Here is an 18379-nt window from a genome sequence, read left to right as displayed (position 1 = left end):
GGCTGCATGTGGTCAAAAGAAGATTCTAGTTTTATGCCCAAGATTAAGACAGCACATTAACTTCAGCATGCCATCTGTTGTTGATTTAAAAGCAAACGCCTCCACCTTTGTTCATGCCAGCTGATGCCGGAGTCTTGTCCATACCACAGATGGAAAACCTCTTCCCTCAGGCAGCTCTCTCTCTGGGAATACTTTTTTATTTCTATTTTCATGTGAATTTTTCCAAAAGTTTGCGGACACCCGGGCATAAGTATGGTATGTGCTTTTCAAGCATTCGGCATTAATCCCGGTTTGCTCACGTAATTTCCTCAACTCTTCTGGGAAAATCTTCTACTAGATTTTGGAGTGTGCTTGCGGACATTTGTGTGTATTTAGCCACAAAGGTGTAAGTGAAGTCAGGTACTGAAGAAGGTGAGAAGGTGAGGAGGCCTGGGGTGCAGTCAGCGTTCACATTCATCCTAAGGTTTCAGCACTCTATAGCAGATTTCAGCACTCTATAGCAGGCCACTCAAGATCTTCCTCACCAAACCTTGTAAAGCAGATCTTCATGGAGCTTGCTTTGTGCACAGGCACATTGCTATGGTGAAACAGTTTTATTATAGCACATCCAAATACGTCCGATAAAATTGTGTGCCTCCAACTTTGTGGTAACAGTTTGGAGAAGAACTACATATGGCAGGAAAGGTCAGGTGTCTCATTACTTTTGTCTATATAGTGAATGTAGAGATATTCTGTAGAGTGAGGAGTATTTATTTCTGTAATACCACAGTGCTGAGGTATTTTCAATGCTGATTGGTCAGAAGATGCTAAAATGTTATCGTTTCTATAGCAACAGTTAATTTTGTTTAGAGAGGCATAAATAGTTGTAATCGCATTTTAAAGCAGATTTTTTTTTTTTATCAGATATAACTTCGAGAGAAAGAAGGAAAGTGAAGAAAAGGGTGTTTACAGCTGCTATAACTGTATACAAAAATAAGGATCGCTGTTTTGTTATAAAAAGATTATGGAACCATTCTGACCAATCAGATTAGAAAATTTCCTGCAGCTCTTTGGTATTACTGTTTTTTCTCCATCTGTTTATCCAATTTTTTATATTACATTTATCAAAGACAAATTTGGATTGGATTTTTGGAATGTGGGTAAGAAAAACGACGTGAGAAAGAGAGCGCATGATGATACAAAAAAAGGGGAAAAAAAGGTATAAAGTGAGACACAGAGAGAGAGAGAGAGAGAGAGAGAGAGAGAGAGAGAGAGTGCAGCGGGTGAGTGTTTGACAGCCATGTCAGGACTGGTTCAGCAGAGCTGCTCTGTAGTGGTCCTGCAGAATGAAGAGGAGGAGACGCTTCAGTGCTCCAGGGGAGGGACGGCGGACATGGATCAGAGCCTATCCTCCCTGCAGCTAGGCTCAGGAGTCGGGAGAAAGTAGAGGAAGGAAGGAAGGAAGGCAGGCATTTCGGAACACGACCTGGTGTCACATTTATGGAGTTGTGCTCATTGACAGGCTGAAGAATGTCTGGTGTAACTCTTGAGGGCACTGCAGAGGGCAGATCTGACACTCTGGCTAGACTGCAGCCAGTGGACTTTTGGCCGAATGCTTCTCCTAGACATTATTTTTACTTTGAAAGGAAAAGTGAGCAGGATTTCTTTCTTAGTCCAGACGGTTCATGTAGACTTACACCAGGATTTAGGAAGAACAATTGTGCATTCTTTTAAATGTTCTGCTTGCTGTTGAACTGATGCTGAACTGTATGTTGGTGATCAGTAGATACACCAAGCGCCAATCAAAATTAAAACAGAGCGTGCGCTCGACCCTGATTGGTGACTCGCTGCGTGTTTCACCAGTTACATCTTTACCCTCGTAAATAAAAAGAAACAACTGATTTCACTAAATGTAGTTGAGTAAAAAGTAAAATATTTGACTTTAAAATGTAGTGAAGTTTAAGTAAGCCTCCTCAAATGAAAATATTTAGTAAATGTAATTTAAAGTACAGATACTTTTTCAAGTATCTGTACTTTAAATTACATTTACTTTCTATGAGATAATAAGACAAAAAAAACTCAGCTTTTCCTGAGAATTTGCAAAGAACCACAAACATCTCTGTCGTGATGAATTACATAAGTTGCAGCTTTACCTCTGACACTGGAGACTCCTTCCATTAATATAGTTATACAGTATAGATCTCTCCTTTCAGCAGAGGTTAGTTGTGAGATTTTGGATCTTTGGTTTCATTTCTACCCTGGAAGTGTGTTACAGGTTTTACAGCTGAATTGAAACGCATTGCTAACACTTTTTCTTCTCTCTGGCCTTTACTCTCTTGTTCTTTGAGATGGTCTCTATCTCAGTTACATCCTTGCATGCTTTTTGAAGCATTTCAGTAAATTGGAGATTTTTTGTTTGTTTGTTTACTCGTGCATTCAGAGGTGTAATTCTCCAAACATTTGGCTCACTTCTTCCGATGCGAGGTTTGTGAGAGCTTCGGAGCTTTACATGTCTTATCTGTGCTGCAGGAATGAAATGTCAGGCCTCAGCACCGATACGCCGCTCGCTTTTCAAAAGCGAAAGTAATTACGTTAGACTTTCGCTTGGAACAAAAAGAAGTCTGCATGGTGTGAAATCGGTGTTCATCGATGCTTCGTGTCACCAGATCAGTCGTTTGATCCCTGGAGAAGCAACAAGGTGGCCATCGCTTTATTTTCAATTAATCTTTAGGCTGACTACAGTATCTTTCTCTCTTTATTTCTCTCTTTCTCAATCTCTGTGTGTGTGTTCTCTCAGACTCCTCACAGAGCTGGGTATTAAGCGATGTTCTCCAGCATCAGCTGCCCTTGTTCAGCTTGGCTTGCTTGACTTATTTATCCCGGCATTGTTGTGAGCCGGCACTCGTCTGGCTCCCTGCATTAACTCAGGGGTGGAACTGACATTCAGTGAAGGATGGAGAGCGATGTTTGCCAGACCTTCTTCTCCAATTCGCTGCTCCGACATGTGCAATCTGTGGGGAAATCACTCCATGCTATTCTCTTCTTCTATGCTGCTAGCTGGCTCCTTTGTTTTGCTTTGTTTTTTGTGGCAAAGACAATGAGGTTACGGCTGCTCTGGACAAGACAGCGGGATCTCCTCTGTGCACGAGGAATGGTAGCCATGACACGATGCTGCCCAGTTTAGGTCTTGTTAAATTTCTGCTCTGATGTAGCATTGCCATGGTGGAACTCCCCAAAGCTCTGCTTGCCAATAAAACCTGTAGTGCTACAGTGCTTTCAGATTTCTCATTCTGACGTTACTGTTGCAGTCTTGCTGCGCTTCTACAGGTGGTGTGTGTAACAAGTCCTTGGAAAAGGTTTGGAGCATTGAGACCGATTGTTGCTTCTAACATATGCACCCACCACCATGTTTCTAATTTTTTTTCTCCAATTTATTTACTGTGATAATATAAGACTGGCCCTGTTTGGTCAAAATTTTTACTTCCTGGTCTTCCTGAACTTGACTGTGAACCACGAATCAGGTGTCCACTCCATCCTCGCTCTGGACCCTATGCAGAGTAATGTGTTCGGCTTACCTGGCAATTTCTTGTTTCTGCTATTGTGAAAATTAAATATATTATTGTTATTATTTTTTTTATATTATTTTTTTTTATAAAAGGTTATTTTTGTGATGTGAATACTTGCTTGAACTCTTTTGCAAAAAAGGCATGTATGCATTTTTAAAATAAAATCCTTGTCTTTTCTATAAAAAAAAAAACATGACCACATTTAGCCAATTGTGTGCACAATGTAATGTATGGGAAGTGCACTAAGGATTGTAAGGTTCAACAATTCGCATTGGTGCATTGGCAGAAAAGTGATGCATCAATTAAAAATAATGGCATTAAATACAAGTTAGCATTTGTATCACGATGCATCATTTTTAACATATTTGCATTGGTAAAAAACTATTTATTTATATACAATTATTATTAGAGGCTCTATTAAGAAAGTGAGCAATAGTTTGTGATTAAAGTTTTCTATGTAGATTGATTTCTTCTGCTACATGAATATAACGTATCGCAACACTACGAGGCGTGTCCTGAAAGCTCCTAGGCCGAGGCGTGTCCCGAGGCGTGTCCTCCTAGGCCGAGGCGTGTCCTAAGAGTCACATAGAATACAGATTAACATGGCAGAGGTAGAGCTGCATCTTCCTGCACACAGAACGGGAAAAGAACGTCTGGTTTTACTTCATCTTTTTTTTTTTTGCACTACAAAGGCGTGCTTGTGAAAGAGCCAAGTGTTAGAAGTCAGAAGGCACTTAAGTAAATTGATTATTTGTTGTCGGTCTGAACCAAAGAAATAAAAGTGAGCTATCTGTAACATACTGAATTGCAGAGCATCATATTTTTTTCCATTTCATTTTATTGCATTGAATCACATCAGTAGGCCAAAGCTTCCCGAGTGTTAAATGGACAAACATTTTGCTGTAATTGTTGTGTCTGGAACACACCGTCTTGCTCTTCAGCTAGTAAACACATGAAGTGCACTTTTCTTTACAGCTTCTTCTTCTTGTTCTTCACCATGCCTTTTTAACCAGCACAGGTAACCAAGCAAGCCGAGAATAAAACAAAACCCAATATAGAAAAAAAAAATAAAAATCAATCAAACAAATATCTCAATAAATCAGGGCCAAGACCCAGAACATCCCAATAACACAAAAACATTATTACCAATTTCCTTTGCACATGATTTTATATCATTGTTCTACAGTGATGTAAAATTCTGGATAATAATAATAATAATAATAATAATAATAATAATAATAATAATTAAAGCTGACTGCAGTATTTTGGGGACAAGTACCCTTGTAGACCCTGTAAGCCATTTTGTTAATAATTAAACAAAATTTGTCTTTTCCAGCCATATTGGGTTCTTCCCCAAACTATTACCCCAATGTTGGAGACACACAGTTGTAAAGAACGTCTTTGGATGCAGTAGCATAAAATTTGCCCTTCACTTGAACTAGCAGACCCAAACCCCTTCCAGCATGAAAGTCAGCTCCATGAAGATCTGCTTTACATGGGTTGGATTGGAAGATCTCAACTGGGATGACTGTGCAACCCAGGTCTCCTCACCTCATCTACATCAGTACCGGATTTTACTATCACCCATTTGGTTGAATAAATCTTCACAAAATCTAGTGGAACATCTTTCCAGAAGGGTCAACGTTTTTATAGCAGCAAATGGGGACCAAATGTGAAATAGGATGTTTAAAAAGCTCAGGCATCCACAAGCTATTGTCCATATAGTGTACCTCCAAAATTAGGTTCAAATTTCACCCATTCAAAGAACTTGGCCCAGATTTAGTCAAGATGTTTTTTAGTTTCTCACCAAACTAAATTTTACAACTTTTTACCAGATCTTTCTATAAACGATGTAATGCAAAGAAAGAGCAAATGCAGAACTCTTTTAATACAGAAACAAGAAATAAAGAAATAACAAAAAACTAATTATTGTAACCTGAATGCAGGTAATAAATCACAACAAGAAACACCGGATGAAAATCATAAAAAAATAACATAAGAAATTACATAAGAGACATAAGAAAAGGTACAATAGCAATAAAGTGAATGCACACCTCTGGTGCTTGGCCTTGTATTCATAATAATGTAAGAAGAACATATATATGACATACAAATAAAAGAAGATAAATATAACGGATTAGAAAAATCTGTTTTGGGAATTTTTAATGTCATGTCACAAACTGTGCTGCAGGAAAACTTGTTATTGCAAAAGTGCAGAGTTCAATCCTTCACCATGTCAGTATGCAAAGCAGAGTTCCCCAGTAGCCTCATTAAAATGTAATGCACTGTTTATCACATTAACTTATTATCTGACAAGCCAGACACCACGCCTGCACTTCACACTCCAGGACGCATAAATAAATACAAATCACCACTCCGGAGTCAACAAGTGATGTTTGTTGTTTGAGGACCAACCAACGGAGGGGTCAAAGCTGTTAAGCCGAGTCAAGACCCCTGAAATTGTGGATTATTTTACATTAGAGGAATTTATAAAGTGAGGTACTGATGAAGGTGATGTCAGGAGGCCTGGAGTTCAGTCACATTTGCCCTAAAGGTGTTTATTAGGGTTGAGGTCAGGACCTTATAGCAGGAGATCTTCCACTCCAACCCATAAAAAGCATATCTGCACAGGGGCATTGTCATGCTGGAACAGGTTTGGGTCTCCAAGTTCAAGTGAAGATAAAATGTAATGCATCCAAAGACGTCCTGTACAATTGTGTACTTTGTGTTACAGTTTGGGGAAGAACTACTGCCTAATCAACACCTTTTTAGCCAATCAGAATAGAAAGTTTTACATCACTGTGGAACAATGATATAAAATCATGTGCAAAAGAAATAGTTGAAATAGTTAATAATGTTATAATAATGAGGTGAGGAGACCTCGGGTGCAGTCAACAGTCACATTTATCCAACTCGAGATCTTTCAATCCAACCCATGTAAAGCAGATCTTCATGGAGCTGACTTTCATGCTGGAAGGGGTTTGGGTCTGCTAGTTCAAGTAAAGAGGAAATTTCGTGCTACTGCATCCAAAGATGTCCTTTACAACTGTGTGTCTCCAACATTGGGGTAATAGTTTGGGGAAGAACCCAATATGGCTGGAAAAGACAAATTTTGTTTAATTATTAACAAAATGGCTTACAGGGTCTACAAGGGTACTTGTCCCCAAAATACTGCAGTCAGCTTTTATTATTATTATTATTATTATTATTAATATTATTATCATCCAGAATTCTACATCACTGTAGAACAATGATATAAAATCATGTGCAAAAGAAATTGTTAATATTGTTTCTGTGTTATTGGGATGTTCTGGGTCATGGCCCTGATTTATTGAGATATTTGTTTGACTGATTCATTTTTTTTGTTTACTATTTTGTGTTTTGTTTCATTCTTGGCTTGCTTGGTTACCTGTGCTGGTTAAAAAGGGTAGAAGAAGAAGAAAAAGATGTAAAGAAAAGTGCACTTCATGTGTTTACTAGCTGAAGGGCAAGGCGGTGTGTCAAGCTTTGGCCTTGGTCCTGGTCTGGCATTAAACCGGGCAGGTATCTACCTGTGCTTTTTGTTGAAGTTATAAATCTCACCAGCTCCAGTATTTACTCCGGATTATTAGCTCATGTAGACTATTTATTCTGAAAGAAAACAAATATCAGCCTTTCAGGAGTTTTCTTGCTGACCCTCGGTTCCTCGGAACTCTTACATAAATCATGTGTCCAAGCAGACGCCTTTCTCCTGACTGATTTCCAAGCCCGGGGTTTAAACAGATGAATGTTCTTGATAAAGGCCTGTGAGACGTGAACGCTCTGTTTCACCGCCGTGTGTGTTCACGTGACACCGCTACTCGCTTTACCTTTACAAGCGCACGTCCCCGAGGGAGAAATGAGCGGTGCGTTAAAGCCGCTTTCGCCGAAAAGGTCACAGAGAAGCAAACGAGATAATGTACGCAACATATCGCAAATGTATTTAAAGGAGTATATGTGAAGATTATCTGTAGCGCAAAGATAGAAAGAGGACACGGGGCCTTCAGGGGTCTCGGCCATGATGAGGTTGGTATAAAGAAAATAATGGCCCTGCACCACTTTTCCTTTCTAGGGTTAGGGTTCAATCTTTATCACACAAGATGCCAAATCAATTTATTGGTAAATACTTGCATAAATTATGTAAATGATGTACATTGTTCATAGAATATTCAAATTAGAAAACATTCTAATGAGATTTAATCTCCATTTGCTGTTATAATGAGCTCCACTCTTCTGGGAAGATGTTCCACTAGATTTTGAGGGGATTCTTTCAGCTACAAGGGTGTGAGTAAAGTCAGGTACTGATGTAGGTGAGAAGGTGAGGAGGCCTGGTTTGCAGTCAGCGTTCACATTCATCCCAAAGGGGTTCAATAGGGTTTAGAGCTCTATAGCTTCATAGAGCTGACTTTTTCATGCTGGAACAGGTTTGAAGTTGAAGTGGAGGGAAAATTTCCTGCTTCAGTATCCAAAGACGTCCTACACAATTGTGTGCCTCCACTTTTGTTGGAAGAACCACATCTTGGTGGGAAAGTCAGGTGTCTCAATACTTTTGTCATACATGATGTGATGTGTTATGGAATATTTGAAGGCGAATTCCTTTATCTTGATTTCATGAACAAAAAAGATTTATGTACGTAAAGTTTTTTTCCCATATGCCTCGATCTTTAGGGTCCCGATCTCAGACCGGGGTTAGATGATTTCCTGGGGTGTGTGTGTTTGTGTGTAATCAGAGAAAAAAACTACAAACTGGACGGTGGTGAAGCTGTTGAATTAGAGCAGAGCTGAATTCTGCTGTGTGTGGAAAGGCTGCAGGGGGAGTTCTATCAGGAAGAGAGGATGGTGCTGGATAAACACCTTGGAAATTGCACTGTAAGTAGGGATAATTAGATTTTTTTCTCAGAGCTTGGTGGAGGCCTACCAACCTGCGAGATGAGGTAAGCCATCTTTATTAAGGGAGGCGCTAAGTTGGCAGGCTGAAGCCGATTCAGCCGGCGAGCGTGATGGAAAACTGTGCAGAAACGTCCTGCGTGACCATTTGTCATGGTCTGTGCGGTGTTTACGTCGAGGGAGTGCTGCTAATGCCTTCCTTATTACGCGGAGTTTGCGTCTAATCGATACAGATGCTCTTCTGCCTTTATCAATCATAATTTTACAAAGTCTGACACTTGCTCATCTACGTTCGGGTGTAATAAACACACTGTTGAGGGCTGTGGAGAAAAACAAAGACAGGGAAGACGATGGATGGAGAACACGGAGGCTCTGGACGCTTTTAAGCTGTGGTCAGCAGAGAGTTAATAGCAGAGTTGTTTGTATACCGGTCTGTTTATACACCATAATTGACCTGCAGTTATCTTCGTAAACACATGGAGGATGTGTGACATGAAGGACATTAATGCTAAAAAAAACAAAGCCTTTCATCTGAAAGTGCAAACTGTGGAAAATGTATTTTGAAAATCGTTTCTGTTGAATTCTGGATTCTGTTTGGTCCAGAACAGAGTTTTATACATTTTAAACCAGTTTTGATTGACTAGTTTTGTAACACTCCAACAAATGGCAGCACAAGGCTGCACACACAGTCACAGGGAGCACCGAATCATAAGACCTCGTCCTGTGTACATCGGAAGCCGCGCAACTGGTGCTGTCCTGACCACGTGCGTTACCACGTCTGCGATTCCATCATCTCACTTCCTCAGCCACCCTATACACCAGATTTGGCTCCTGCGGACTTTGCCTTCTTCCCAAAGATGAAGATGCAGCTCAAAGGTCGCTGTTTTGACACTGTTGCTAAGATCCGGCGTGAATCTTAGTAGGTGCTTGATACGCTTTAAAAAGTAGACTTCCAGGACACGCTCCAGAAAAACGCTGGGATTGCTGTATTGCTGTGCGAGGGGACTATTTTGAAGGTGATAGTGAGGAAACTAAATAAAGTGCTTCATTGTAACAGTGCATTCAGAAAGTATTCAGATCCGCTTCACTTTTTTTAATGTAATGTTTCAGTTTGATACTAAAATCATTCAGTGTGATTTTTCTTCTCATTGATCTACACTCAGTCTCCCATGATGACAAAGTAACAACAGAATTCTAGAAATGTCTGTTAATCTTTTTTAAATATACAATCCTGAAATATCACATCTATAAGTATTCAGACACGTTACTAAGTACTTAGTTGAAGCAACTTTTGCAGCAATTACATCTTCAAGATTTTTGGGTTTGACGTAACAAGCTTTGCACACCTGGACTGGGGGATTTTTTGCCTTTTTTCAGGGCAAATCCTCCCCAGCTGGGGCAGGTTAAATGGGGAGAGTTGGACAAACACTTTTAGGTCTATCCAGGGATGTTCAATAGGGTTAAAGCCAGGACTTTGGCTGGACCATGCTAGGACATTCACAGAGTCCGGTTCCTCTCATGGTTCCTCTCACGTTTCCTCACCTTGTGCCATTTGTTCATTACAGATCCAAATGTACATCTGGTTTCTGTAAAAGTGCTTTTCATCTGTTATTGGATAGAAGCGATATACTAATAAAACGTAATTCTATTTTCATTAAAGGTTGAGACATGCCAGTTCCAGATCATCCTGCTGAATCCGAGAACGCCTCCACTGGGGACCGAACCGAATCAGAGGCTGCTTCAGCCATTCTGGCATCAGTGAAGGAGCAGGTAAGAACCAAGGGTTTTCATCAGCGGGTTCTGAGCTGGGTCAGCAGCTCGCAGGTCACGCAGGAGATCCGAGCACGTTCTTGGTTTTAATATGAGTGTCAGAGTTTAGAGACAGAGAGAAATTTAAAGGGTAATGATGGAGGGCAGAAGACTGTTCTTGAAGCTCTGATCTTTTTTAAAAATTATTATTAGAAAATGATGAAAGAAACTTTTACTTTGATCAGTTTAATAAACTGAGATAACATTGGAGAAAAAAACCCTGCATGGACTTGCTTAAAACAGGAACATTGGTTTGGTTCTATACGCAGTACGTGACTGAGATTAATACACTATGCAGACAAAAGTATTGGGACACCCAAATTTTTCTCCCAGATGTTCTTCTTCCCCAAACTGTTACCACAAAATTGAAGACACACCTTTATACAGGACGTCTTTGGATGCTGAAGCATGAATTTTTTCGTTTCTTTTCCTATCAAACCTGTTCCAGCATGATGAAGATCTCCTGCTGTACAGCTCCAACTCTGTCGACCATGATGAATGTGAACGCTGAATGCACCTCAGGCCTCCTCACCTCACCCCTGTGGCTCAATGAATCTCCATAAAATCTCCACAATATCTAGTGGAACATGTTCCCAGAAGAGTGGAGCTTATAATAACAGCAAACTGGAACTCCATGTGAAATGAGATGTTCAAAAAGAAGCACATAGAAATCTTATGCTCAGGTGTCCACAAACTTGGCATTTCATTTTTTTTTTAAGGCGTCTCTACTCGCACTGGCATTAAAGATCGTAGCAGTGGAGATCGTTTCCTTCATCCAGCAGAGCGACTTATTTATCCAGAACAGAGAAGCAGAGAAAGACTGATTAAAAAGTTCGAGCTTAATCTCCTGCCACGTTCTCGTTTCAATCTCTGCCAACCCGATTTTATTCTATTACGACACCCGGTTGTTACATATCACACTTCGTCTCTTCCTTCACAACACAAGCTGCTGGTTTTATTCTCACACGCACAAAAAAAGCCCTCCTGCACCAGGTACCACTGAAGATATATTTAGCCAGTTAGATGGCTGAGTCTGCAGCATTAATAAGGACGAGCGTTCAAGCAGACGAGGCGTCAGATGCGGCGTCTCCGTCATGACTTTGCCGCGATTCGATCGACGCACACGTGATATTCGAGGCTTTTTCCGTTTTTAATTAAAAGCTCGGCCCTGATTGCATGCAAAAGGTCAATAAGAGATTGCGAAGGGATTTTAGTATTTTTTTCCGAAGGTATAATAAATGACGGAGACGTGACAGCAGGAGGATGGTTCTGCATGGTTAAACCGAATATTTAATATCATTCATTAATGCAGATGGATGTCTCTCGTCTCATGCGCTCGATTCAGACTGGCATTTAAGCTTCCGTGCACATGTTAATGGTAAGAAAGTAATAAAAAAGTTCATTATTTTCATTAAAACCTGTAAAATTCAGCAGATTTGCCGTACACCTAGAGTAAGCTATGATAGAGCTCACGTTCTACCGTCGCACCCTGCTGAATGTCCTTGATTCACGCACTTCGATTTTTTTCCATTGTTCACAACAGAAATAGCGGCGTTTTTTTGCTTTCTATCGCCCGTAGAAAACGAACGAATCAACGGAGCGCAACGCAGTGAAAAGGTTTCGTCCTTGATATAAGCGGCAGTCGTTTCTTTTTTATTGTGAGCATTTCATCAAAAACACTTTACTTTTTGTTTTTTTGTTTTTGATCGAGTGAAACAACTCATTATTATTGGGTAAGTGTGGTCGTATTACCGGGATGAAAGCATGTTTCTCGGGCTCTCGGGGGCCCTTTACACGGACTCACACAACACCGTGTCGAGCTCTATAATAAAAAGCACTTTTATAATTGAGGCACGTGTTTGGCTTTCACAAAAAAATCAATCAATAAACCTGTAATGCATTTTTTCTGGAAAGCCTTTTATCATAGGCGACTACAATCAGATTTACTCGCTCTGGGATTCGGCCTGCAATCAGAGAGCTGAGTTTTAAATAAATCATTAATAAACTCTCAAATTTTCAAGCTCACGTTTTTAACACACGCAGCATTTAAGCTTGGTTTGGAAATCCGATGTACTGTCACAGAACAGGTTTAGATTAGATTTTCTATAGACATGGACATGAACCTAAAACCTTCTGATGCAACATCTTAACCATTACTTTCAGCTGAGGGCTAAACAGTTTTAGCTTGGTAATGCTGGGGCTTCATCATCATCCTCATCCTCATCATTATGTTCATTCTTTTCTTCACATAAGGCGCTTCACTGGAAGCTTGGTCGTGCTAGGATTTAAACTTGCAACCTTCTGAGAAGAAGTTCAATGTCTTAACTATTGGGCTACCACTTTGATTTAGAGAGCCAACAATGGCAGCATAGTGATGATGGGTCTAGAACCCACAACCATCTAAGTAAGCCAGATCAGACCTTGGTGGTGATGGGATTTAAACTTGCAACCTTTTAATCAGAGTTCCAATGTCTTAACCATCGGGCTACCACTTTGGCTCAGAGGCCTAACAGTGGCAGGTTTGTGATGCTGGGGCTTGAACCCACACCCTTCTGATCAGTAACCCAAATCGTGTGCAGGTTTTGATATGAGACACGTCTTGAGACTTAGGATGAATATGCTTGAGATTTAGGACACACTGCTGATTTGACCCCTGTCTGACCTCCCTGTGTTCAAATGACAAGAATGCCTCATTATCATCATCATCATTATTATCATATAGTCCTCCTACAAAGAGCTGATCCTGGACCTTTCAAGCATCTGTTTGAATCATGATTCATGAATCGCAGTTGTCGCGTGTTTCCCAGGAGTTTCCGTGAACTCACAGCGGCATCACGCTCCAGCTAACTGGTCAGGGAATTTTTAAATATGAATAAAGATGAAGACACATGCTATAAATATTGATGGGATGCAGGTGGCGGCTTCCTCTTTCGTCCCGCTTGCTTTTGATCTTTGAAAAAATCATCTGCATGACTCTAACTCAGACCAGATGGGGTTAGAGGTGGAGTGATTCGGCAAAAATATCATATCACTAGTGCATTACACGATATATTCAGGTTTTCTTACAAACTGACAGGAACACTGTAGTCGTAGTGAAGCATTTAGGAAAACTGCTTCATGATTTATATAATGTCTGCAAAAAAGTTTTTTATATTTAATTTTTACTTTTACTACTATTTTTATTTTTATATTTAATTTTTATTTAATATAGAAACCCTATTATATTAGTTTTAAGTGTTTAAGTGTAAAAGAAAAATATATATTTTACCAGTTCATTTGTAAATGGTTAAAAAATAGATTAATAATAAATTAAAATAATTACAGATAAAAATTTTTTATTATATTTTATACACATTTAAAATGTATTTCTAGTTATATTTAACATTATGGAACGCCCACAGAATATCTCATAGCAGCTCTAAAAATAAATTATTTTAATTTGTCTTTATTTTTATATCATTTATAGTAAATATGAGCAAAAAAACAGAACAAAAACAGTCAGGTGTGAATAGTGGATTGTGATTGGCTGGAAGGAGTTCAGGTGTGAATAGTGGATTGTGATTGGCTGGAAGGAGTTCAGGTGTGAATAGTGGATGGTGATTGGCTGGAAGAAGTTCAGGTGTGAATAGTGGATTGTGATTGGCTGGAAGGAGTTCAGGTGTGAATAGTGGATTGTGATTCGCTGGAAGGAGTTCAGGTGTGAATAGTGGATGGTGATTGGCTGGAAGGAGTTCAGGTGTGAATAGTGGATTGTGATTGGCTGGAAGGAGTTCAGGTGTGAATAGAGGATTGTGATTTGCTGGAAGGAGTTCAGGTGTGAATAGAGGATTGTGATTTGCTGGAAGGAGTTCAGGTGTGAGTAGTGGATGGTGATTGGCTGGAAGGAGTTCAGGTGTGAATAGTGGATTGTGATTGGCTGGAAGGAGTTCAGGTGTGAATAGTGGATGGTGATTGGCTGGAAGGAGTTCAGGTGTGAATAGTGGGTTCTATATGTAACAAGCCGTATTTATAATAATTAAGAAAATTAGGTGTTATTTTGATCCATTTAGTTTGAACTTCTCAGTACTCTGAAGTGACCATGGAATAAGGTGATAATCCACGGCTAGGTGTGAGGACTTACATCACTTTAATTTTCTCCGCTTTACCTCGGGACCTTCTTCACCTCCACATCGTGTAGCGAGTGTATTCCGAAGACCACATGCACTCATGCAGCATCCAGATTGTGTTCCAGAGCTCACACGCAGTATACAATATGTCTCAGTGCAAAATAAATCAGCGAGGTGACAAATCAGAGCCTGGGAACATCTGAGTCACAAAGCCGTCAGCGCGAGCAGTGAATAATTCAAGTGTTTTCCGGCTGAAACAGATGAATCGACACAGGCGACATCACGAGGAAAGCTTTTCTCAGCTCAGTGTCCAGAAGGTTCTGTGTTTAAATCCTGTAACTTCGAGTGCTGGTAGAAAAAAACAGACACACATCCGAGAAAGTACAATCCAGATGTTGTAGGATCGATAACCGTAACTGGCGTAGAATCAAGCCCAAAAGGATCAAGGTCATGGCAAGGTGAAATGTCTGACTCTTTTCTCAGATAGCTTCCTTCCAATCTGAAGCGAATGTTAAAGGGATTTCAGGTGCACGTGTCGGTCACGAGAACAACTGGTTGAGTTTTTGCAAACTCTATTTTAATGTTTATATAAAACAGCTGGAATCTCAGTGGTTGTATATTAAATATGATTCAGGCAGTGTTTTTTATTAAATGAGCTGCACATTCATTGCTGTTGTAATGATTTACTGCTAAATCTGAACTCCTTGTGCCACCTCCTACACACACACACGCACACACACACACACACACACACACACACACACACACACACACACACACACACACACACACTTGCTTTAGAGAGAATGGAGTGCACTCTGTGTGTGTGCATATGTGTAAATTTGTGTGTCCATGCCTTTGTGTTTGTGTGTGTGAGCACACGTGTGTGTGTGTGTGTGTGTGTGTGTGTGTGTGTTCAAGTCCATGTTCATGCCTGTGTGTTAGTGTCCCTGCCTGCCTGTGTGTGTGTGTGTGTGTGTGTGTGTGTGTGTGTGTGTGTGTGTGTGTGTGTGTGTGTGTGTGTGTGTGTGTAATAATGACAGACCTGAGAAAATTGTGCAGAAATAAAGTCAATAGATTGGAGTCATGCAGTAAAACAGTGCAGAATGGCAATCAATATACAAACACACACACAAACACACACACACACACACACACACACACACACACACACACACTAAAATTAAAATAGTGCTGTAATGGACAGCGAGAGTTGTGTTTTAAATCATGTTTTAAGAACAGTGGTATTTATCTTCATGCTCCACCCAGCTCCATCCAGCTCCACCCACCTCCATCCACCTCCATCTAGCTCCACTCAGCTCCATCCAGCTCAGACACTTCAGTGCTCAACACTCAACACTAAATATACAATGTAATAAATTTTTAGCACCGAACTGGAACCCTATTAAACATCTCTCTCTTTCACACGCCGCGTTTACACACCACTATAAAAGCGGTTTATGGGCGGATTTTACACATCCAGAGTTTAGTTAACGCTTACACTACTGAATGTGGCACATCGTATAGGTGCTAATAACTCATTAACCATAAAAAAGACTCTTTTTTTAAAGAGGGTGGAAACTTACCACTAGATGGCGGACTTGAGAAAGTGGAACAGCTTTGATATCAGAAGAATCCTGCAGCACCAAAGAGCCTCAAAAAAGCTAACACTTGACCTCAATCTTGCACAAACTCCGCCTCCTTAGCATGAGTAAACTCCTTAGAGCCAATCACAATCCACTATTCACACCTCAACTCCTTCCAGCCAATCACAATCCACTATTCACACTTGAACTCCTTCCAGCCAATCACAATCCACTATTCACACTGATCACGTTTCTACAGTATTGCAAGAGAGTATCTACAAATGACGAAATACTCAAATCCAGACAGGCACAAGGAGCATTACAGCAGAAACTCTCCTGTGATGGTCTTCTGTGTTTGTATCTTTCTCTTTGTGTTCTTCTGTAGATTTGAGATTTCTAGAGATTTCTATTATGTTTTTATATGTTATATTATATATTTGGAGAAGAGGTGAGGGAGGTGTGACTGAGATGGTTTGGACATGTGCAGAGGAGGGATATCAGGTATATCGGTAGAAGAATGCTGAGGATGGAGCCACCGGGCAGGAGGAAAAGAGTAAACTGGATCTTACTTCTTTGGGAAGAGGGCGAAGTCTGCAGGAGCCGAATCTGGCGAGTAGGGTGGGTGCGGAAATGAGATCATGTTGAGAAACTCGTGTGAGGAGTTTGGTGACAGGGTGTAACGCACGTGGTCAGAACAGCACCAGTTGTTCGGCTCTCGATCTACACAGGACGATGTCTTTTTGCACCCTGACCTATGAAGGTCGGTGCTCCTTGAGATTGTGCGTGCAGCCTTGTGCTGCCATCTGTTGGTGTGTTACAAAACTAGTCTCGAAACTAGTATTTGTAGTGATGTTTTAGAAAGATGACTGAGCTGAAGAGAGGAATTTTTCCTTATAAAAATGACCGGCAAATAAACCATCAAGACCTTTATTTAATCCCAGCTCTAATTATACATTTTATTTTTACGTTTCTCAGGCAAACGATTATAAAACGATACCCACTTTATTTCCCAACACACACACACACACACAACCTGGTTTTATGTACGACTACATAGTTTCAGGTTTTGAACACAAATTACTTGTTAACGTATAATTATTTAAATGTTTTTTTTTATAATGCAAGACGAATGTAAAGAAGAATAATTTGGAACACAGCTTCGAATAAAAAAAATATATAGAGACGGTATTCGAAACTTGGGCACTTTAATACTCACGTAGACACAAATCATGAGTTTCACATTGCTTGTCTGCATTATTGCATGTGTGAGGTTGTAAAAAAAACCGCTGCATGCAGGGAGCTTTTCAGCCCAGTCGCCCGTGGTGTGTATCCTCACAGACTCTAATGAGGCTCAGGTAACCCAACACGGACCACACACACACACACACACACACACAAACGCACACAAACGCAGACACACACACTCCCCCGGGCAGCTGAGAGAAGAATCAGTCAGCAGGATGCACGGGGGATTCCTCAGGGACGATATGAAATGATTTCTGTGCAGGAACAGCGCTGGAGGCAGAGACAGGAGAGCTGAGGGGATGCTGGAAGAACAGGAAGGACAGGAGACTCAGGGGACGAATGTGTGTGTTGGGGAGGGGGGCAGGTTTGAGGGTATCTCTGACATGAAGGTTATTTATGCAAGTCGAACCTGAAGCCTGGTCTCCTGTCCTGCCTTCTGCTCTTCTGCTCTCCCAGCATGCCTCTGACACCTCACACATCTGAGGTTAATGGATTATGGTATCAATCAGGGGTGGGAATGTAAACAAGCGAGCATGTGTGTGTGTGTGTGTGTGTGTGTGTGTGTGTGTGTGTGTGTGTGTAAAGAGACAGAGAGAAAGAGAGACAGAGAGGAAGAAAGAGTTGCCTGTGAAGCATGCTGTAATTCACACACACACACACACACACACACACACACACACACACACACACACATGCACACTCTATTTTCCCAGTGCACACACAGTGTTCCCTTCTGAGTACATCAAGTCCTCTTTTTCTACTAGCAATAAGTTTCTAGAAGTTTCTTGTATTCGTCTGTGTGTGTGTATGTGTGTGTGTGTGTATTTAATTTACGTATTTTTGTTTTGACAGAATGTATAATAAAATAATAAAACAAATGAAAAAGGTACAGACGAAATGATACGAATATTTGGCTGCAAATCCGTCCTGGTGTAACCCAGTGATATCTCTGTAGGCCTCAGTGAGACCTCTTTTACCTGTCTCCATTCTTCAAAAGCGTGCACACACACACACACACACACACACACACACACACACACACACACACACAAAACACTCAGGGTTGGAGTGTGAAAAGATTGGATACAGCTAGAAGGTCACTTCAGTCCAGTGTTCTGATCTTCGCTGATCTTTGGTGCTGTATTTTAGCTCTATGTTTTGAGTCTTTATCCTGTTGAAGGTC

The 18379-nt window shown here is 40.6% G+C and overlaps 1 protein-coding gene across 3 annotated transcripts in view; it reads left to right on the top strand.

The window, feature by feature from the left end:
* ctnnd2a (catenin (cadherin-associated protein), delta 2a) overlaps positions 1-18379 on the top strand; it is a 219696-nt gene that overhangs the window by 16342 nt on the left and 184975 nt on the right. For all 3 annotated transcript variants that reach the window (XM_046833632.1, XM_046833631.1, XM_046833630.1), the window contains exon 2: positions 10111-10220. In XM_046833632.1, the coding sequence (XP_046689588.1) occupies positions 10119-10220 (102 nt within the window). In that variant the 5' untranslated portion in view covers positions 10111-10118. The remainder of the gene's footprint in view (positions 1-10110; positions 10221-18379) is intronic.

This window comes from Silurus meridionalis, chromosome 21, assembly GCF_014805685.1.
Source record: "Silurus meridionalis isolate SWU-2019-XX chromosome 21, ASM1480568v1, whole genome shotgun sequence".
Lineage (NCBI taxonomy): Eukaryota > Metazoa > Chordata > Actinopteri > Siluriformes > Siluridae > Silurus > Silurus meridionalis.
The sequence above is the reverse complement of the archived record's forward strand: the minus strand, read 5'-3'. Positions and strand labels throughout refer to the sequence as shown.